This window comes from Hydra vulgaris, chromosome 02 (assembly GCF_038396675.1).
Source record: "Hydra vulgaris chromosome 02, alternate assembly HydraT2T_AEP".
Taxonomy (NCBI): domain Eukaryota; kingdom Metazoa; phylum Cnidaria; class Hydrozoa; order Anthoathecata; family Hydridae; genus Hydra; species Hydra vulgaris.
The window spans coordinates 53,342,528-53,366,742 of NC_088921.1; the positions used below are offsets into that span (position 1 = coordinate 53,342,528).

A 24,215-nucleotide genomic window follows, 5' to 3' on the forward strand; every position below is an offset into this window, starting at 1 on the left:
AACAAAACTTTGTCAGCAAAAACAATAGAAATATGATTCGCGGAACTTGCTACATTTGCGGAACAACAAAAACTCAATTTGTCAGATCCACTAAGAAAGGAGGAGACTTAGTCAACTCTATAATTTCAATAACTAAAAAAGTAAAATTACCATAGGCAAAATAACGCATATAAAGAATGGAGTAAACCTATAGATAGAGTTGATAATGCTGTTTATCAACATTTTACAGATACTGCCAATAGAAACTTAGCCGACAGAATAATGATTGAAGAAATGGACGCTATAAAAAATCCAACTACACGCGAAAAAATTGAAAGAGGCATTATAAAACCTATCGTCGCTTCTAAAGCAAAGTTTGGACTCGGTCTGAAAGACCCATGCAAAGTCGGTATTCAAAAAAACTACAATCGATCAGCGAAAAAGTCAAAGAAAAAATGTGAAATGGTCTGACGAACTTGCGAACGAACTTCATAGACCCGTTATAAAACATTTCAGAAAAAGAAAAGTAATTGCAAATTGAATCGATGAAGTATGGGCTGCTGATTTAGTCGACATGCAATCTTTCTCTAAATTCAACAACGGTATAAAATACTTACTCATGGTAGTAGATGTATTTTCAAAGTATGGATGGATTGTTCCATTAAAGAATAAAACTGGAGTTGATGTTGCAAATGCTTTAAATAAAATATTTAAAGAACGAAAGTGCAGAAAATTGTGGGTAGATAAAGGTCGAGAATTTTATAATAAGCATGTTAAAGCTCTAGGTGTTGAGTAATACTCAACTGAAAATGAAGAAAAAAGTTGTGTAGTTAAATGTTGGAATAGAACAATGAAAGAGAAAATGTTCAAATACTTTTCAGCTAATTCTACTAGAAAATATATTGACGTCTTAGATGAAATGGTAAATAAATACAACAACACAAGACATTCTTCAATTAAAATGACACCAGTTAAAGCTAGTGATGAAAAGAATAAGAATATTGTTTGGTTAAACTTGAACGAAAATGCACGATCAGAGTCTGTAAGACCAAAGTTTTCAATTAATGATAGAGTCAGGATAACTAAAAAGAAGACAACATTTGAAAAAGGATACACACCAAGATGGACTGAAGAAGTTTTTACTATATCACAAATTTAGTACACAGATCCTCCAACTTATAAAATAGCTGACAATAATGGTGAAGAAATACAAGGAACTTTTTATGAACAAGAACTGCAAAAAACGAATCAAGAAATATTTAGAATTGAAAAAGTGATTCGCAAACTCAAAAATAAATCACTAGTAAAGTGGTATGGATATCCTGAATCGTTTAACTCATGGATTGACAATAAAGAATTGATAGATCTTTCAGATCCATAAGAAGTAGGTTCTTCGAACCCATGCAGAGTAAGTCTGAAAGACTCATAAAAGTTGTGGTCAATTGGACATCTTAAAATATATATATAAAATTGTGGCTGGATAAATGGTTGAAAATAAAAATGTGCCAGAATAGGCCTTTTCCTACTACTTACCTGCAGTTTTATTTCAATAAAAAATTGTATTTTTATCGTTTAAAAGTTTGAATTAATAAAATTGAAACTAATTTTCTTTTCTTTTATTTTATTTTTGTTATATTTTTTTGCGTAAAACATAGTAGTATTGTTTCAATAAAGATTTATTCAAAATTTTTATTGAAATAGTTCACATATATTTTATTGAAAGTGGTTTAAAATTTGATCTTTTAAATGATAAGTTTTATTAGTAACGAATCATTATGTTCTACAAATTAGTTCTAATCGTTAGATTTTTTTACTTAATTAATATTTTTATTATTTTTTAAGCTAGCTTAAAATGCTGATATTATCAAGTGGTCTGGGTAATACGAGCACTTTTTTAAACCTTTGTATTTTTAAATAAAAATTTTGGCTGTCTAAATATCTAAGTGGATCATAAGTAGTGATCCTTAAAAATTGTTTAATCTCAAAAATTTTGGATTAAGCATAATTGCTTTTAAAAATTTTGAATTAAGCATAATTGCCTTCTGAAAATTTTGAATTAAGCATAATTGCTTTTGAAAATGTTCAGATTTTCGCTTAAAGTGCTCATTACATCCTAATCTACCCTAATAGTAATTTTGTTAAAAGTAAAGTGCGAATCAAAGCTTAATTAAGATGTTTCTATTTTTAATGCTATAAATTATGGCCAATATTTACAAAAATACTAGTTGAGTATTCCAGCCGCAAAAGATATATTTATAGCACATGACTCTTAATTTTACAATTTACTCGAAAACGAATTTCTGTTTAAATTTTTATTAACTTATTATTTTAAGCTCCTAAATAATGAGCCATACATTTTTTAGTCATTTTTAGTCTCTCTTTAAATGCTCAGAATAATTTTTTTTTGTATGTTCTAAAATTAAAACGAATAATCGTTTATGATTTCTATAATTAGTTTCATTTAAAAAAATTATTTTTTTAACTAATTTGTTATAACTCCTTGGTTGTTTTTTTTGTTTTTGTTTAATGTTTTAAAAATAATCTAACAAGATATCATTGGTTCTGTGTGTTTAGATTTAATCGTAAGTTTTCTGTAAATTGTAAAATCTGTTATTTCTATACGTGTTGCTATATATATATTTTTTTCGATATCATATTATGCATTTTTTCATTTACATACATCCAATGCTTTTTTAAATATATAAAGGACAATGATAAAAGATGTAAACTTTATATTTATAAGTTTGATTGTTTTAATTTGATCTATTGATATAGTACTTTTCCCTACGTTTCCTTTGATAATGTACTTTCCCTGGTGTTCCATTTGCCCGTGCAAATTCCTTTGCAATACGTTTAATAATACTTGAATATTAGCTGTTTTGAAAAACGGCTTAAAGAGTTTGTAATATTTATAATAACTTTTATAATATGTTTAATATTGAAGAAAACAAGTTTTTAAAACTCTATAAACTAAGCAATAAAAGTCATGAATAAAAAATTTTATGTCTGCACGAAAAAATATTTGATGTAAAAAAGGATAAAAGTTTATAATGTTGTTATTATACTTTTAATACTGTTTATTTGAATAATAATGTTTATACTTTCATACTGTTATAATGTTAATATTTTCATAATGTTATAATGCTAATATTTTCATACTGTTATTGCGTCTATATTGTATTGTATATGCATGATATAAAATCATCAACTAGATACAAAATCAATGTATAATGCAGTATATTTCAGTTAACCTTATATCGAGACGGATCTCCCAACGAGTAAAATATTCTATAAAAAGAATCTAAGACAGTACATTTGCGAAATATAAAAATGTTTCCAATAGTGACATGATTATTGTTCCTATAACGTCAAAAACCAAATATTGAATCCATGGTTTTGGAAGCAATCAGTTTAACAGTCTAATTTTATTTTAACAAATATTAAATTTTATATATATATATATATATATATATATATATATATATATATATATATATATATATATATAAATGTATATATATATAATTTTTAATGACTAAAATAAAAAGTAAAATAAAAAAGATAAAAAAAAAGTTAATTGACAACCGGGTTTCTAGAATCTTTGAATGACATGCATTTATAAAAAAAACAAAAGAAACTGCAAATCCATTTTTTATATATAAAATTGATGCAATACAATATAATTATAACGGATAAAATTAATAATACCAACAAACACATGAATATATATATATATATATATATATATATATATATATATATATATATATATTTATATATATATATATATATATATATATATATATATATATATATATATATATAAACCATTTGACTTATATATATAAGTCAAATGGTTTTTTTAAATACTAATAATGCAATTTCATGCGCATAAGTTTAATTTTTTCGCTTCTAAAAAAATACTTTGCTTTCGGTTATTCATAACGAATGGTGTCCTTTGAGTGCAACTTTTTTAAGAATATTTTTTTTCGACGCGTGTTTATTTTATGTTTCTTTAGTTAGATTAGTTGGTAATTTTTATCTTTTTATAAAGTTGGAGTCAGAAATTGCATAATAAGTCATCTTGCCCCGGTCACGCGACCAGATGACATATTTATGAACTTTTTATTTTAATTTTTATTTCAAGTTTTTCTACTTTTAAACTAAAAATTCATCCAGGCAAACAATCATTATGATAAAATGAACATACTGACAAAGCATTACTGCGTCGTGACTGATAGTTTTGCAATAACTTAGGGTTTTCAAAACGTTCGCCTTCTTGCCCCGCTTTCCCCTATATATATATATATATATATATATATATATATATATATATATATATATATATATATATATATATATATATATATATATATATATATATATATATATTATATGTATATATATATATATTTATATATATATATATATATATTTATATATATATATATATATATATATATATATATATATATATATATATATATATATATATATATATATATATATATATATATATATATATATATATATATATATATATATATATATATGAATAATAAGTTAAATGTTTTTTTTCAGTAAAAAAACAACAAAACAACAAAGAAGCGTTTTTTAGTTAATGGGGTTTCTTGCCTTTTTACATAAAAACGGAATTATTTTATTTAAATGAACTTTTTGTGTTATAATGATAATGAAAGAAAAAGAATAAAAAGTTTAATAGAATAATTTTTTTTTGCAGAATTCAAACAAAAAATACTGAATAATTTATTAGGGGTTTAACATGCATGATATTAACGTTGGACCAATGACCAGCTAATCATTAGCCAATGTGATCCTAACTTAGGACCAACCGTAACGTTTTGTTTGGTCAGCAATAGCAATAGACGTGGTGATTCAAAAATTGGATCCAAAATTAGCACTCTAACATTGGATCCGTAACCATGGTTATTTTAAGTTTTCTTTAAGTAGTATAAAAAGGAAAACGATTCGTTGGATAAGCACGTGGATAAACACGTGGATAAATAGCATGCATTGAATTTTGGATTTACAACGGTATAATTAGTTGCGCCAACTACTAATTATTATAGGACTACAAGTATTGGAAAAAAAATATTTTGGACCAACAAAAACTCATTGAAGCTGCGCCAACTAACGCAAAATATAGTAGACCAAACAGTTCAGGTTTAATTTACAGTCCTTTATAATAGACATAAACGCATTAAAAATATAAATCACATATGCAGTTAATAAATTATTATTACAAACTAACACGTGTTAATAATAACTTATTAATTTGTACATTACTCGTACATTAAAAAAATAATAATTAAAAAGATTATTACATACTGATAAAAAATTTGAATAAAAAGTCAAACGTGAATTTAATGAATAAAATATTAGTTAAATAACTGCAAATATAAACAGTGAGTCTAACTCCATCCCTTTTTATGTTTTCTTTAAAAAATATTTGTTGCTCATCGTGATGTTTACTATTGTTTATATCTAAAGATTGACAAATAACATCAAGTATAGATAGTCTTTTCCTTTACCTCCCCTCCTTTTTTTTTTCAAAGGACTTTGTAACTCACAATACGGTGGCAACAAGTACCTTGCTAGCTGCAATCGAAAAATCATAAACTACCACTCTATGTCTTAAAGTCTATTTTTTAAAGCAGTAGTCAATCATCTTTAGTTTTAAAGAATTTTCCGGTATAAAAAGATAAAGTAAAAACAAATAAAATGTTATAGTAAAAACAAATAAAATATTATAGATTTAGTATATAATTTAAAATAAATAATAGTAAAGTGTTAATGTGAGTTATGTTATTCGCGTTACGTCAATAATTAGCTATTTTAGCTAATATAATATGCAAAAATATGCGATTCTCGATTATGTTTTCCATTTATTGAATTTATAAAAAAAAAACGAAGAAAAAAACAATTACTTTTGGAATTCTGGGATGGTTTTTTAAATTTCAAAAAATCTTGGGGTTGACGTTTAATGAAACTAATTAATCTTCAAGAATTTGTGATTGAAAATAAAAATGCGTAAAAAAAAAAGAAACTATTTTGAAAATATTAAACTTTAAAATAAAAACTCATGTTTATATTGATAATAATAAAGATTTTTTTGCTTGCTTTTGCGGTTCCGATGAAAAACTTATATTTTCTTTGTTTCTATTTGTAAGTTTTTAGCGGTAATGTTTATAGAAAATCTTTTGGATCTCATTTATTTTTGACTTCAGCAAAATAATTAGTTAAAATTATGGAAACACTCATTAATTTTTAAAACATAAAACATCTGAGACGTGAAACAGCTGAAACAGCGTAAAAACCAATCAAAAATTTATACATAAACCACGTGTCTCATAAAAATAAACAACTTGACGAATATTGATATAAATTTCCTAATATTAGGACAAAGCAAAAACTGGTTTTGCTTTTATCCTGTCGTGTAAAATGAAGATTCTTAATGATGACTATATAAATTAATTAGATTATGTTTTATTGGTTAGGCATTGCGTTTTTGTTGACTTGTCCAAAAGGTACTATAAAAATCTAACTGGTATTTTATCTTATATACGATACTTTATTCATTTTATTTGTCATAATTATTTATAAAAACATTATAACAAAACGAAAGGTAGATTAATTTAGAATAAGGAAAGTATTTTATATAAATATGGTTAATTTAAAACTAAAATTTTTGTTCTCAACATTTACGGATTTGTTTTTAACTTTAGTCGCTCAACTCAACCATGCTGAATACGATCAACAAACAGAATATGATCCGGAGTTGTCAATGCTAGTGATGCAAGATGATAATGATATATATAGTGATGAAAATAATAAGGATGATGTTCGCGAATATAATGAATATATGAGTGAATTTAATAAGAATCTTATGAAAAAAAAAGCCATAATACGGAATTCTGGAAAGCATCAATATCTTACTGAAGTAAAAACAAAGCATAAAAAGGACTTCATTGGCCGAAACTCTCCAAAATTTAAAAGGAGAGTCACTCCAAGAAAAACAACAGCACCGTCATATAGTAATTTAAAAAATTTAGATCATTTTGAGGAAGCTAAACTGGTAATTGATAATAAAAGTACAGAGCCAGAGTTGCATAACCATCTGATTGTTCCAAATGCCTATCAACTAGTGACAAGGACTTCTGAATTGAATGAGAAAAATAAGGTGCATCAATCTGATAATATTGCTATTGCTTCAGTAACTGAAGACAACAATGTTTCTAAAGAGGAAGAACTTGTTCAAAGTGTTAACCCACAGGATGTTTTTCTTGAACCTAGTATTATCAATAAAACTGACAAAAATAGAACCAGACCACATAGTAGCCCAGCCTATCATATTCATGTTGTAGAAGTTACAAATGAAAATACATTTTTACATAAACTGAATTCAAGTTCATTTATAGGTGAATTTTTTAATTTTTCTAATAAATGAAAGTTTTATAAATACATGCTGCTTAGTACTTCTAGTTAGTTATTAATTGAATTTTTATTTTCTTTAGTCTTGATTGTTTGTTGTTGTGTGGCTGGAGTTGCTGCTATTGTCTTGACAGGTTACTGCTGGTTCAAGTATGGGCTTTTACTAATGTTATCAAAAATATTTATTGTACATTTTGAATTTTTATACTAAAGTAATTTTTATTCAGATTCGGTAATGATAGTGGAACTAAAGTGGCTTCTGGTTCAGACTATAAAAAAGTGAAAAAAGAAAACTATAACCAACTAAAGAAAGTATTGATTTAAAGTGAATAATGAGTTTAAAATGAATATTTATAAATTATATTAAAAGAAGTGGTGTACACTTTTGCACCGTCTTTGACTCTCTGAAAAGTTGTTATTTAAAAAGAAAGAAAATGGTATCCAATTATTTTTTTCTATATAAATAAGGTTTTTTAAATTGATAGTAATGTTTTGGGAAAATACTAATTAGCTGTATTTTTAAATCTAAAAAATTTGCCATCAAAATTGTATTATTTTGGAATATTTTCTTTTGTTTTAAATTGATTTTAAAATCAAATCTCTGCTAAAATCAGTCAATCTTTGATATATGTTTAATAAAAACTCAATAAAACCAGGTTAAAAGTTTTATTTGTTTAAAGTTAGATAGAAAATGTTGTTTTAATTTTTTTTAAAACATCATCACTTTAGAGAACATTGTTTTTGGTTGAACAAATTTTTGGGATGTCATTTTCTTTGTTTTTAAAAGGCCGCCTTTCAGAACCTGCAATATTTTTTAAGAAAATTTACTTTTTTCCAATAGTTGTTTTTGTTTTGAAGTTCTTTTTGCATTTTGATTACATAAAAGTTATATTTTTAGACTCCAGGTGATGAAACTTTAGCTGAAAATGCAAAGATGTTTCATTATATACACCAAAAAAAACAAATGCAGCAACTTAGCAAGTATGTTTAACTTTTGCTTTACTTTATTCTATTGTAATTTTTTTTTAGCGAATATGCAACAGGTTTTTCTTTCCTATTTTAACTTTTGTTCATGTCAAAATTCCTAAAATTCCATTACATAAGACTATAAAAAATCCTATTGTGAATTTGTATTTAATTTATGAAATTAAGTTTTAAGTTTTAAAAGTTGTATTTAAGTTTCTAAAGAATGAAGCTTTTAACAAATGTATCTTATACTGTAAATTATGGGCATGAAACTTCACAAAGGATATCATAATAAAGTAGCAGTGTAATGATGAGTTTGTTTATTCAGAAATCTCATTCAGAAATCAAATTCAGAATTCAGATATAAATAGTTTCACAAATGATGAGTGAAGTTGTTAACTAGTGGTATTCTCTGATAAATGTGTCCCATGGTCTAACTTAAATGTCTAACTTTAAATGGTCTAAAAAGATTAATTTAAATTAAAAAAAAATTAATTTAAATAAAGAAAAAAATTGAATTAAAGTTGTTAAAGAAATAAATTTTGTTGTGCTTGACTAACTTCATTCCCATTTCACTAGTAACTTTTGTTGTTCTTGATAAACTTATGCAGTTGAGTATAAAATAGTGAACTTAAACAAAATTCAAAAAGATAGAAGCAATCAAAATATTAAGAAATCAAAAAAACTAAATAATATATATATATAATTCTTAACACATCTTAACACTTTCAATTGCAGAAATCAAAATATATGTATACCAAGCTTGATATCAAACTAAGATATTCCTTATATTTTCATTTGTTTGAAAAAGTCTATTAAGGTTAGCATTTTAAAAATTATAGTGAGCCAATTTTATGAATACAGTGTTGGGCTAAATTCATATTAGTAGACATTTCTTGAAAAGGTTGGTTTGCTGCTTTAGATTTTCTTTAAGTGAAATCACTAAGTCTGATCAAATTTTTTAATTGTTTTGAAGAAAAAAAAGCTGCTTTTTTTCTGAAATCTAAAATGGATGCTATAAATCTTAGATATAAATATTGTTGAAAAATTATTTGTTAAATAAAAATTTGTTTCATTGTTTCTGATAAAAAATGGATCCAAATTTAGTGTAGGTATGAATGATTATTTAAATAATGGCTTTTATTGAATGATTTATAAATATACTCTAATAAAATCTTAATTTGATTTTGAATATAGTGAATATATCTTTATTTTGAATATATCTTTATTAGAAAGAATCATGATACTTCAATTTCAAATGATTGTCTTGATCTATATTCAAAAAGTTAGGCATATTTAAAAGGTTAACGATGCCTACTTTTGGTTGATGCAGATTGGTACAGGCTGATACCAATGCATCAAAATTGGCCCTAAATTTGAATTTATACTCTTCTTTTTTTTTTCTAATAGGTAAATTAGAATCGTTTTTAAATATTTATATATTTGAAAACAATCATGCGTTTAAAGGTTTAGTGATTGCAGATAAGCCTATATAATAACTTAGGCTTATAGATGCATTTTTGTTTATGGAATACTTATATTTTTGCATAAAATATAGAAACACAAAAATAAAAAAACTGATCCTTTTATAACAATCAGCATTGGTCGCTGGTTACCAAGGTTGATGCATCTGCTAAATGGTTGATGATGGTGCATTGGTGCACCCCTAATATTTAATGTAAATAATATAGTTTGCTTAGCAAGGTAAACTATATTATTTGCATTTGGTAATGACTCACCTGCAGAATACCAACATTTTTGATTTGTGATTACATATACAAGATTTGTGCATTACATTTAGCACTAGTTCATATAAATTTGAAGAAAGTTATTGACATTTATACACGGTGGCCAGCGGTCCTTGTTTCTATTTAATTTATTAATTATGTATTCTCTGATATGCAAAAAAATTTTGTTAACTGTTACTGTCAGTATTATTAACATCTAGTAATTATTTATAAAATATAATATATTACTAATATAATGCCTAAGACAAAGAACTGTCATTTTCAAACAGAATGTCTATACAGCTAAAAGTATTCTTCTTAAATAAATATTATGAATCAGTGTGCAAAAGCAGATGTCCCAAAAACAAGAGCTATGGAGCTCTTTTAGATCATTATCTTGACAAGGGTGTATCTTTGTGAATGCAGTTTTTTAAAGATCTATTATTCAATTTAAAGGAAATTTGATGAAAATGATTCTCGAACCAAACATTTAAAAAAAAGCTGGAACAGCATTTAGTTTACTAAAGATTGAAGTAGACAAATCAAATAACCAACTAGAAGTTGACCAAATTGATATAGGAATAGCACTGAAATGCTAAGTTCTATTCATTGTTAACCAGAAGAGAAATTAGAATTTAAGAAAGAATGTTGGCAGATTATCATAATGTTATTTCAAAATTTACAAGAAAGATGCCCATTTGAGTATTCTTTTGGGAGAAATGCTTCATCTTTGTCTCCAAATGCAATGGTTTAAAACAAGGAAGTATCCACTTTGAAATTCAACAGTCTTGCTGAGAGATTAAGTGGATTAAAATGACTTCCAAATTTCTAGGTGTCTATTTGCACAAAACTTAAAAGTATTCAGCTTTGTGGAAAATCTGTGCTCTCATTTTTTGTTTTATCTTATGGCCAACAGGCAATAGAACAAGAATTTAGTGTTAACAAGCAATTGTTAGAAGAAAATCTACAAGAAAGATTTTTTTGAAAAGTGCCTCAAAGTTCTTAAAACGGATGCTGACAAGTTAAGCATTGGAGCAGAAGAAAAGCTTCACTATCCTTATGATAGCAAATTTCTTTAGAAACACAACTTTCGAAAAAGAACTGGCTTAAAGAGCTATTAATAGCTAAAGAGATATTTCAGATTTTCATATTTCATTAAAGAGATTTTCTAAAAAAACTTGAGCAGTTTAAGAAAGAGATTAAATAGAAGTGTTTGACAACCTAGTGTATCTATATATGTATATACGATATAAATAATTTTTAATTTGTACCATACTATATACAACTATATTACAACATATTTATATTTATATATAAAGCATATTTTGAATACAACATATTTTGTTTTACCCTTGAAAAACCCCAAATTGCCCTTGAAATGTACTGGAATTATCCTGGATTTTTAAATTATCTTTTGACTGGCCACCCTTTTGACTGGCCACCCTGTAATAATCAAAATCTTAATGATGAATATCTTGATGTTGATTTTGATTTCTGATGATGATAACTACAATGGAAATAAATTTAGCAATCAAGCTCCAGATCTTGTTGTTGAGCTTCATAAAGTTACAAAGATCACCTTTAAAAACTTATACTTTAAAAAGTTGTTCCAAAAATGTGTTTACACATGAACTATCTATACATGAACTATTTATACATGAACTATTTATACATGAACTATTACTTTCATGAACATGAACATGAACTATTACTTTCGATTTACTAGTTGTAGTTCAATAATTTAAATCAATTAAAAGCAGTTGGTAAATCTTATGGGGATTTAAAATAATATTATGTACTCATTTTTTTTTTTATGATGCAGTAAAAACTATATATATATATATATATATATATATATATATATATATATATATATATATATATATATATATAAACTCATATATATATATATATATATATATATATATATATATATACGCACATATACATATATATATATATATATATATATACATATATGTATATATATATACATATATATATATATATATATATATATATATATATATATATATATATATATATATATATATATTTATATATATTTATATTAGGGTGTGTTGATTTTTATTTATTTTTTTCAATTTCAAAAACGGCAAGGTTACTTTTGGTGAAGAATTTAATTTGAAGAATTTTATTTGAACTTCATGAAAATAACATATTTTGTTAAAAGTCAAAAAAAATAAACACATAATGGGGGCTTTTGTAAAGGTTGCTTTTTAGAAGAATTAGTTGATTTTTTCATAATTTAGACAGTGAATGTTTTTGTAGGGTGCGCCTTTTATTTTTAAAACTAATAATAAGTCAAACACTTTTGTTATAACAAACAGTATATTATATACCAATATAATTATAATATATATTATATAACACTGATATCTTTATTAAAATTTACATAAAATTAACAATTAATAGTTTCTAAATTTTATTTATCATTTGTGAGTTCAACTAAGTTATATTTCGCATTGCTTGTTCTCATAAAACCCCTACTAATCTGATGCTATTGTTTGTGCTCATAAAACTCCTACTGATTTCTTGTGCTCTTATATATCCTACTTGCTTCTCATGGAAATATATTTTTGCACAAGGAATTCAATTGGAATAAAATATGCCGAGATCCCTCTAATGCAAATATGCAAACAAAAACTTTGAAAAAGTAACTTTAGGTGAACCACTTATTGTTTTACAAGACAAAATAATGATCTTTCAGCTGATCAGGCTTACAAATACAAAATTGTAACAGCAATAACATCTGGACTATTACCTGAAAATTTATTAAACCTTGAAATAGGGCCTGTTTCTCATTCCAGATGGCTCACTACAGCCAGCCGTTTTTGTAGATTGTGGGTTTCAATTCATTTATTATTTTCATGAAGTTCAACATAGTTTATATTGAGTTTATCAAATAATTGAAATTTTTTTTTTTTGTAGTTTATAATTTTTTCTCATTAATTACTCATATTTTAGTCATTTTTTTGTTGAAAACTAAGCGTTCCCTCCAACAAGAAACATTTTATTTTTTTTTATTTTTCAGATTTAGATTTCCTATAAAATTCCCCACAAAAATGAACTCCCCTAACTTTTAAAGTTTAATAAAAACTTTATAATCATCATGTAACAGTTAAAACTAACAAAATGGGAAAAATATATACATTTCTATAAAAAAAAAATTTTTATTGAGTTTTTATTACTCTGGGAATTTTTATTTACTGGGAAATGGTCAAGGAATGACTTACATTGTATTTAAATTAAGGTGACACTATATATAAATATATGTATGTATGTATGTATGTATGTATGTATGTATGTATGTATGTATGTATGTATGTATGTATGTAATCAAAAAATGGTTGGATTATGTATTTAGAAACTCTAGTGAAAATCAAGATAATAGTGCAAACAACACTGATGATGAAGATGATGAAAATACTGTTTATGAATGTCCCGGACTTGCTCCGGTAGGCCAATTTTTGTTAATCTTGTTTTGTGTTCATAAAATAATGAACAGTTAAAGGGTCTAGCGATAAAACTATGTAAACATTAGGCATAAGTTTTGAGAAAAGTTATTTTGATCAGTTATTTTAAATGGTTAACTTGAATAGTTATATTCTTTGATGAAAATAGATCTTCTAAAAACATACATTTTTTTACTTAAGTACTTTAAACTATAAGCCATTGATATATTAAATCTATGACATCTTATTTTTAAATGCTAAATAAATTTTTAATATTTTATATATTTCAGCCAGGGGATATGAAGGTAGTCAATCCAATGTTCAGTGATTCTGAAAATTATCCGAGTAGTAAGTGCGGTAGTAATCCAGAAAGCCCTCCACCACCTTATGCGGATTTGCCTATGGAAACACCGACTAATAATTAATATATTATGTCTACGGCAATAAATTTTATCTATTGATTCCCAATTTATAGTTTCCATTTCAAAAATAATTTTCATTTCTTATCACACAGCGTTAATTTTTTTAATTTGTTGATGTAGTATTTATACTAAATATTGCAATTCTTTTACTTTCTTTAGTTTTTTGCTATTAGCTTTAAATATAAGTTTTGAAATACATAAAATAAAAGTCTTCTTTTCGATTTCAAAATATAGGGGAGGTTTTTATTTTAATAAAAATGTGACTATTTTTTTGGGTAGGGTGTAAAATATTTTTTAATCAATTTTCTTAATATATGTTTAAAACGTTGTTCCCATATTATTTTTATAAAACGGTTGTAATATATTATGAATTTAATAATAATAAAAAAAAGATAAAGGATAATTATAAATATCGGTTTATTTTAAAAATAAAGTATGAAAATATAATATAAAGTACGAAAAATCTTTATAGATTTTTCGTAGATTTTTTTTTTTAACAAAAAGAGATATACAGAAAAAAAGTTAAAAAAACTGTAAAAATAAAACAGAAAACCGTTAAAAAGGTTCCAAAAAGTGTCTAATAAATACTAAGTTAGTTATTTAAAATATAACGTGTTGTTATTACATAATATAACTATGTTAATATCATGACAGTTTAAGTTAGTAGCATTATCACCGTCGTCCGTAAATAATAAAATCGGGATATCGTAAATATATTATTTAAAAGTTTCTAGGCAAACATATATTGTGCAATATGTGTATATATTGTGGATAAGTAAAATAACTCTTGGCGTAAAAAATGTGTAAATAAAACAACGTGGTTTTTACTACTTTAAGTTAATGATATTAATTAAAATAAGGTAAAATTAACAGTTTATTCCGTTAAAAATATATATATAAATAGAAACTACGTTACGTAAAACTATTGTTGTGTGCGTGGGCTGTTGGGGATTATTCCTAAATTACGTAACACTACTTTTTGAAAACCCAATTATATTACTAATAATTAATAGGATCTAATAGCTATTGTTTGTGGCTTTTAATTCTATGAAAAGTAGCGTATTCATAATTTATAAACAATGCTTTAGAGTTAATTAGCTTTGTAGTCGCCTAGTAAAAAGCTTATTTTTATTAAAGTTTTGTTAAAACTGTAACCAAATAATACTTATCGTAACGTAAATGGGCAATTCCACGCTTAAGTGAGTTATTTCGATAAAAAAAAAAAATTCAAACGAAAGCCAAGTTATCGTTAGTTTGCCATATGTTTAAAATTTTTAAATTTTGATTAATAATGTTATTTGATTAATAAAATTATTTAAGTTAATTTTTTGTTTTTAATTCTAAATTAGAGTCTTGCGTCATACTTTCTATAAAAATGGTAGCACAACTACATTTTGATAAAAGCGTATAATTGTCCCCGTAAGTAACGATAACTAATTTGATTTAAGATATATAAATAAATAGCTAAAACAATCTTTTGAATAATTTTACACAGAATAATAACTACTTAATTTAATTTAAGAAGCCAGTTTTTGTAGGTTAAATATTTGGCTTGAAATATTCTGACTGAAAACAACAGGTTTAAAGCAATGTTTTTTTGCGTCCCGTAAGTAACACACCATATAATCAACTATAATTCCTAATCTTATAATAATTAAACGAATTTGCAAAATACTGGAAAACAAATAAATGATTTTGGGATGATTCATACATATACATCCAATCTGTTAAAATAAAAAATATATATATCTAAAAATGTGACATTACAAAAATCAAAATGTCCCGTAAGTAACGTTGGAATTGCCCTATTGGTTATTTTTTAAATTGCACATCTTAACATCTATTGCAATATCTGTCCACTTTATGCTATCTTTCTAACTCGACTTCTTCTGATTTAACACTTTAATCTACTTCGTTCTTTCTAAAGTTCACTTACTCTCGGTCCATCGAAGCAGGTATTGATGTTCTTTCGATAGCTGTACGTATCTTCATGGACTTGGTTTGTGGCCTCAATTAGGTAATTAGCTGGATTAGTATAAATCACAATGCCTATTTTTGTTAAAGCATTTAGATATTCATTTCATTTTTTATCAAACAGTTTTTAGTTATTACTGTAAAGTAAAATAATTAAAAATAATATTTTTAATGGAGACTAGGTGCGTTTCTGTTATACTTCTTTAAGTGTAATAAAACAAAGTTTTTTTCTTTTGAAAAAATATAAAGTATAATAAAAACTACAAGTAAAGATTTGTTATAAGATAAAAGAGAATGCGGATACTAAGTGTCTGCAAGCCTTATGATTTTTGTCAAAATCATATCAAAAGTCTTATCGAAGATTATAAGATTTTGTAAATAAGAACCTGTAAAAATTAACAATCAGACATAATAGCACATTGGTCCAAACTTTATGTCGACAATTCACCTCCTTCCTCCATGCCTCATCTTTTGTTGTTTTAAAAAATCCTTTTATACCCGTGGAATAGCCGTATGGAAAATGCCCTCTAACAGCGAGCGAAAAATGCTATGCTAATAAACGCAGCATTAAGTTTGTAGATAATAAAGCGCTGAATCTTACATTCTAAAACCTTGATTTTTGAGCAGAATCTCACTTTACAATTTCAATATTTGAGCAGAAACTCGCTTTAAAAGCTTTACAATAACCGCGGGAAATTGCTACTGTCCAGAGAAGCAGAACATCCCAAAAATTCCAATTAGGAGAGGTTTCTAACCAATGTTATCTACTCTTATATGAATGAAAATCACTTGTTAAACGCTGAGTCTAAAACCCCTTAAAGTCTTTGTTATGATCATTAAAAAAAAGTATAACTTTTGGTTCTGGCGCTCTGGGTTAGGCTTGTATAATCGTTGGAAAGTAGCTCATTATGCTAATTTTATAAAAAAAAGTTTTCAAAATTAGTTATTTCCAGAATGAAAAATTGCCTGATCTTATCTTTTTAATTTTATTTTATAGAGTAGATCTAAATATATTTCCGTAATCTATTCTTTTATGAATGTAAATCACATGCTTAATTTTTACCACTTGTTACTAACTAATCTACTTTAGGACTGATGGGCGTGTGAATAATTAAATGTCAGACTTTTGCTTAAAAACTTTAGGACTGATGGGCGTGTGAATAATTAAATGTCAGACTTTTGCTTAAAAACTTTAGGACTGATGGGCGTGTGAATAATTAAATGTCAGACTTTTGCTTAAAAACTTTAGGACTGATGGGCGTGTGAATAATTAAATGTCAGACTTTTGCTTAAAAACTTTAGGACTGATGGGCGTGTGAATAATTAAATGTCAGACTTTTGCTTAAAAACTTTAGGACTGATGGGCGTGTGAATAATTAAATGTCAGACTTTTGCTTAAAAACGTATATAACTCTTTTATAAACATTTTTCTTTTGAATTAAAAATTTCTTGTAAAGAATCGTCTTGTGTAAAATGTCTGTGCCCAGCTGATTTAAAATTTAAGTGCCGAACTTATATTAAAAATCGAATATAAAGAATAGAAAGAGTTATTCACGACTGGATAAGATTGGCTATTTAAAATTATAGCTGAAATCAATGAAATCTATTATGCTTTGCGCACATTATGCACTTATATTTTCGCGTCACGGTAAGGAAGAAGGCGCGAACTTCCTGGTTATATGCAATTCCGCGGTGCTCTGTGATAAACCATTAGGTCTTCTTGGGGCGCCTAAATAAAAAAAAAATTAAAATAAAAAAATTACTATTTCCATTTACCAAACTATAAATTGATTCATAAAATTAGGACTTCGAGCAAGTCGATGGGGTGTATTTTTTCAGATTTAAGTATACCCACTAATGATTATGAGTCTTTGTGCAAGGAACTCGCTAATAAAACCTCAAAACTCTTTATCTGGTTGGTGACTTAAACTTAAATATTTTGGATTATGACACAAGTGGAAACATTTTGCAATTTTTGAAAATAATTATACTCCAGTCATCATTAAACCTACGGTCATAACTAAAAATAGAGAAACTTTAAATTATCACCAATGACATCTTAAATATAAATATAAAATTAAGAATATTTAAAACAGATATTTCGGATCATTTCCCCATATGCATTATTGCACAAAAATGTAATAGACGTGATTTCCAAAAAAATAAAAAAATATATATATAAAAATGGCTCTTTAGTTAAATATTTTCTTAACTTTTTTTTAAGTGTTAACTGGAATAGCCTTTTACTGATTCTAAACGCTGATATAGCCTACGATATATTCATATTAGAAAATTATAAGTATAATTATTTTAATATCATTTCCCGATGTTTCAAAATTGGTTAAATCAAAAATAAATATTAAACCCTTGGATAAGAGTATTTTTAAAATCTTCTGAAAAAAACAACGATAACACAATTTCCAAAAAAATAAACCTAATGAAACTAATGATAATAATTTTAAACGCCTCTTTGAGTCAGTTTTAAAAATATCTAAATAAAACTATTATTCAGATCAATTAAAAAAGCATTCAAATGATCCTCAAAGTGCTGAGAGCATAATTAAGTAAGTAACTTGTAAAATTAATCTAGACAGAAATACTTTTCCAAAATTTTTCAAATTTAATAATAACTATGCTATAGCATAGTATTACTAAATTTGAAAAATTATATATAAAAAAACAATTAGTGACTGTAACACATAATACATTTTTTATTATTGTCCCAGCCGGCACAGCACAGAAAAAAGTTATTAAAAACCCTAACATGATTCCACTAAATGCAACATTTTGTATAACTATAAATAGGAATTTAGTAGTGATGAAAACAAAATAATCTCTAAAGATGTAACTTAATGGTCAAAAGACAACATCTCTGTTTCTGATATTACATTTACTTATATAGTATCAGACGATATTTTGAAAGAAGAGCTGCTGAACATAAAATGGCTAATTAACAGTTATTCAAAGAAAACTATGTAAAATAGATTTAAACCAAATATTTTATCATAAAGATTAAACCAAAATGACAATGGCTGTGTTAATTATTGAAATCAAACTTGACCAAAATCATTTTTGCAAAATATTTATGAACGAGTAAATGAAAAAATGTTGAAAAATTTAGGCCTAGTTGTAATGAAAAAATTTCTATATATTCTGGACCATTTAATGAAAACTAATTTGGCTGAGGAAAATTAAAGCTTGCTATAATGTTAATCAATGTTGAGAAAACAAGTTAAAAACAAGTTTAAAGGAAAAGAAAATAAATTATTTAATTGGTGACGTTAATTTAAATTACTTTGAATACCACGTAAATACCAACATTAAAAAGTTTTACGATGATTTATTCCAAAGTGGAGCTATACCGCTTATTAACAAACCAACTAGAGTAACCTCAACGTCAGCGATCTTAATGGACAACATAATAACAATATTTTAATTACAATAACGATATTTTTAACGAATCTCTTAGAATAGGTATAAAAATGACGTTTCGGATCATTTCCCCATTTTTTTCTCCATTAATATTGAGAAAAAAATAATTAAAAAACAACAAAATATCTTTTACAAGTGTTCTTTCAATGATAAAAATATGGCATCATTTAAGGATCAGCTCTCTCTAATAAATTGGAAGCACATAAACAGTTCATTCGAAGCAAATATAATGTATGACAGGTTCTTTCAAACCTTTTATGAAATTTACGAAGTAAATTTTCCAAAACGTCAGGTTATAAAAACCGAATGAAGTTTAAAGTCACCTTGGGTTAATAGAGATCTTAAGAAATCCTAAAAAAAAAAAGCAAAAACTTTATATACAATACTTAAAAACACCAACACCTGAAAATAAATAAATTTATAAAATTACACCAAACTATTTGAAAGCCAAAAAAAAAAATGGCACAAAAAAAACATTACTGCGATTTACTAGAGAAGCACAAACCTAATTCAAAGCGTACATGGCAAATTATAAGTCAAATTACTGTTAAAAAAAATTAAAAACGTGCTTTATACCTAACACTATATATATAAAAATAGATGGCGTATTTTTACATGAAGCTAAAAAAATAGCTTCATGTAAAAATACGCCATCTATTTTAAATAGGAATATTTTCAGCTAAATTTGACCAAATTTAGCTGAAAATATTCCTAATATGATAAATCTAATAAATGATTACGCTTTTCCATTAATTTCTAAATTAGATAAAATTAAAGTAACTTTTTCAGAATTTGAAAATGCATTTAAAATGCTGAAAACTATCAATGTAGTTGGTCCTGATGACATAAATTGTAACATAGTTATAGATTTATACGACAATATAAAGTATATTCTTTTCAAAGAAACCATCAAATGTCAGTATTTATTGTCCAATATCTGTCCTCTCTGTTTTTTCAAAAATTTTAAAGCAAATTTTGTTTAACCAAATATACTTCTTTTTTTTTCATATATTTTGCTGTTAATGCAATAATATAAAAAAAATTATTCCAAAAAAAAAAAAAATATATATATATATATATATATATATATATATATATATATATATATATATATATAAACAGGGGCTCAAGAAGATATGGATGACCAAAAGGATGATGAAAAGAAGATATGGATGACCAGAGTCACCACAATCTTTTCATAGCGTCCCTATGTGAACTTTAACAAATGCAAAGAAAATAATGTTATTATAATAAAATAAAATAAAATTAAAATTTAAAATTAAAAAACTCCGTTAAAATCTTTGAAAAAGTAACAAAACTCCGTAAAAAAAAAAAAATAAATAAAGAAAGAAAAGAAGAAAATAAGAGGAATAAATTCCTTTATATATAATATATCAAAAAATTAGGTTAAAAAACGATATATGTATATTAAAAAAACGATAGTGTATATGTTAAGTCTCAAAGCTGTCATTTGATATCAAAATTTCTTTTTTTATATAAAACTTAAATGAATTTATTGTTTTTACCATATTGATGTGGTTATTATTAAAACTGTTCCATATCTTAGGCCATCGATATGTTATACTATATTCTTTGTATTTAGTTAGTTTACGAGGTAGTGTATATGTGAGCCTCTCGTTTGATCTCAGAGAATAGTTATTGTGTTGATTTATCTCAAATTTTGTTTCAAAGTTTTTCGGTGTGAGATTTTTTAAATGATAATACATAAAGATCATGTCTTGAAATGTATTTATCTCGTATACATTCATCATCTTCATTTCCCTCATTAATGGCTTTGCATGCTCAAATTTGTTTTTTCCGTATACAATTCTTCAAGCATGTTTTTGTACACTAAATATCATTTTAAGTTTAGAGGGTTGTGTGCTTGTCCACACAACGTTACCATAATTAATATTACCATAATTAATTTGGCTGAAGTATATTAATTTAAGACTTTTGAGTATTAGTTAAAGGACTAACTCTATACATTATATCAATAGTTTTTTTAATTTTTGATTCAATGTATTTTATGTGGGAAAGCCACGATAAGTTTTAATCTACATAGACTCCTAGGTGCTTTAAACATTCTTGTTTTTTAATTTGTTTACTATTTATAGAAAGAAATGGTAATTTAAGTGGGAGGATTTCTTCCGGCTTTTGTTTATAAAATAATGTATATTGACTTTTGTCTACGTTTATTGAGAGTTTATTAGCTCTGAACCATTTATTCACATTTTTTTTATTTTTATATATGTTTATACTTTGCCGTTTAAATATTGCTACAATACCAAAATGTATAAATAAATATTTACATGGCTGGGGCAAAAAGAAGACAAAAATAGTCTTATCATTTAGCCCCGTAGTTTACATCGTATTTTTACATTAAAAGCAGTTTTATAAGATAAATATTTTATAATACTGTTAAAAATTAATTGAAATATTTTTTTATTTAATTAACAAAAACCAAAAAACGAAAAAAAAAAAAAAAAAAATGACACAATTTAATAAAAGACAATAAAAACCTCAAGGTGTACAAAAAACAAAATAAAACAAAATTAAATATAAAAGCTGATTAAATAAAAAGAAGTTATAAAAAGAACTATTTGTTGAAGTAGTTTTATTGATTTGTTAATCAATAATTATTAATAGGATTAGGAGTTATTTTTTACACTGTTTAAGTTAATAATAACAAGAACATAAAAGAGCAAACCAGGTGGCAAACCAAGTTTTATTCTAAATTAGTGAAAAGAAGCAGTAGTTTTGATGTCGTTATTAAATTTAGAATTCCATAATTTGGGTCCTCCATTTGCAATAGAGAATTTGGTGGCCGTATAATAGGTTTTGGGTTGAATGTAGTTTTGATTTGAAAATCTAGTAGAGTAAACATGATTTATTTTGTTAAAAAAGGTATTAATATTAGAGGTGTCATTTTATTATCAATTTTGTACATAAAAGTAAGTATCTGATAAATGTTTAGTTGATAAACATTGAGTATATTTAGTTTATTAAATAAACCTTTTGAGGGCGTTAAACTGTTTACGTTTGAAATAATTATGTTCCCATAATTAAGGTAGCTGTGAATAAAAGCAAAGTATATGCTTTTTAACAGCTTTTATACAACTTTTAACAGCTCAATATTCATTTCACCGTATAGCTGATTGATATCACTATTGGACATAAAAAAATTGATGTCATCAGCATACATAATTGAACTTAAATTTGCAGATACATTACAGAAGTTGTTTATATATATTAAAAAAAGGAGAGGGCCGAGAATTGAACCTTGTGGTACTCCACACAGAATATTTAATGTGCCAGAATCCGGATTTATCACTAATTGTTTTCGGTCAGTAAAGTAGCTTTTTATCCAAGAAAATGTTTTGTTTGTTACACCATAATAAATTATTTTTTCTAAGAGTATAGAGTGGTATACTGAGTCAAATGCTTTTGACAGATCTATAAAAAATCCTAGTGTAAACTTATTTTTTTCAAAACCGTTAATTATTTGGTCAACTAATTCAATGATGGCATGCTCTGATGAAATATTCTTTTGAAATATGCAATCATCTGACTGTTAATAATATACTTTACATGAACCAATACGGCTTCAAGAGAAACATTTCTACAGAACATTCAATAATTAATCTCACTCGAAGCATAATTGAATCATTTGAAAAATCAGAATTTGCGTTTTTATAGACTTATCTAAGGCGTTTGACACAATTCACCATGAAATACTTTTTACAAAACTTGAATATTATGATATTACTGGAAAAGCTTTAATGTTACTTAAAAGTTACCTAAAAAATTGCTAACACTATGTCCACGTCGAAGGATTTTCTTTAACTTACTTTCTAATATAATCTGTGGAGTTCCACAAGGATCTATACTACGACCCCTATTATTTCTAATTTATGTAAATGGTCTCTATAAAGCCTCAAGATTAACAACAATCATGTTTGCTGACGATACTAACTTCTTCTTACCATGTGATTATATTAATAAACTTTTTAATGATATAAATATTGAGTTAACAAAAATCTCTAATTGGTTCAAGTCAAACAAACCATCGCCTAATATTGAAAAGACTAAATGGACTCTCTTTTATCCAACATTCAAAAAACGTTTACTCCCAAGTGATATGCCTCTACTTTATATTGATAATATTCAAATAAAAAGAGTAACGTCTACAAACTTTTTAGGTGTTATTATAGACGACCATCAACGTCGACCGACGAGGGACACGTCTAATGCGGGGACGCCGTTTTGTCACAATTGAGGAGATATCGAATCGAAGAAGTTCTTGAAGGCTGGAAAAAGCGTTGGAAAAAGTGCGTTTTATCGGACGGGGATTACTTTGAAGGGGATGAAATTGATTTGGAAGAATAAATAAAAAATTTACATTTTATAAACAATTTCACCTTACTTTTTGATTATAGAAGTAAAAAGTATCAGAAAATACAGAGGTTAGGCAAAAATTTGTTACACTTTCAAAAGTTAATGGTTGACATTTAGGCACTTAACAACCGAAGAAAACTAAATAGCATCAAATAATTATAACTGATAACCAAAGTTATTAACTTGGTAAAAAAGTTTATAACGCTGCAATTTTTGAAAATGTTTTGTTATAAGCTTTCATACCAAATATCATTACATACTTTCGCACAAAAAAAGCAAAACAAACGGGTACATCTGTTAAATAAATATCAATATTTCCGCTGTAAGTAAATTTTAATTTAAAGGATTTTTCGATTTACAGTAGCGGACAAAACGAGTGCAACCAAATA

The 24,215-nt window shown here is 25.8% G+C and overlaps 2 protein-coding genes across 2 annotated transcripts; both read left to right on the top strand.

The window, feature by feature from the left end:
* The first annotated feature begins 829 nt into the window (after nucleotides 1-829).
* LOC136076135 (uncharacterized) lies at nucleotides 830-1,360 on the top strand. The gene is made up of 2 exons (XM_065789604.1): nucleotides 830-1,021; nucleotides 1,139-1,360. Exons 1-2 carry the CDS (start codon nucleotides 830-832, stop codon nucleotides 1,358-1,360), a joined length of 414 nt encoding a protein of 137 aa, XP_065645676.1.
* Nucleotides 1,361-6,181: 4,821 nt separating this feature from the next.
* Nucleotides 6,182-14,432, top strand: LOC100199534 (protein cab-1). The gene is made up of 7 exons (XM_065791365.1): nucleotides 6,182-6,527; nucleotides 6,726-7,418; nucleotides 7,515-7,581; nucleotides 7,659-7,743; nucleotides 8,330-8,412; nucleotides 13,513-13,603; nucleotides 13,891-14,432. The coding sequence occupies exons 1-7, from the start codon at nucleotides 6,482-6,484 to the stop codon at nucleotides 14,023-14,025; spliced, it is 1,200 nt and encodes a 399-aa protein (XP_065647437.1). The 5' UTR covers nucleotides 6,182-6,481; the 3' UTR covers nucleotides 14,026-14,432.
* Nucleotides 14,433-24,215: the final 9,783 nt, after the last annotated feature.

Excerpts from the sequence above, each read along its gene's own strand:
- LOC136076135 (XM_065789604.1), top strand. The coding sequence starts at position 830 with ATGAAAGAGAAAATGTTCAAATACTTTTCAGCTAATTCTACTAGAAAA. Across the intron at positions 1,022-1,138 it reads AAAATGCACGATCAGAGTCT|TACACAGATCCTCCAACTTA; the intron begins GTAAGACCAAAG and ends TCACAAATTTAG.
- LOC100199534 (XM_065791365.1), top strand. The coding sequence starts at position 6,482 with ATGTTTTATTGGTTAGGCATTGCGTTTTTGTTGACTTGTCCAAAAG. Across the intron at positions 6,528-6,725 it reads TTTGTTGACTTGTCCAAAAG|TCGCTCAACTCAACCATGCT; the intron begins GTACTATAAAAA and ends TTTTAACTTTAG. Across the intron at positions 7,744-8,329 it reads ACTATAACCAACTAAAGAAA|ACTCCAGGTGATGAAACTTT; the intron begins GTATTGATTTAA and ends TTATATTTTTAG.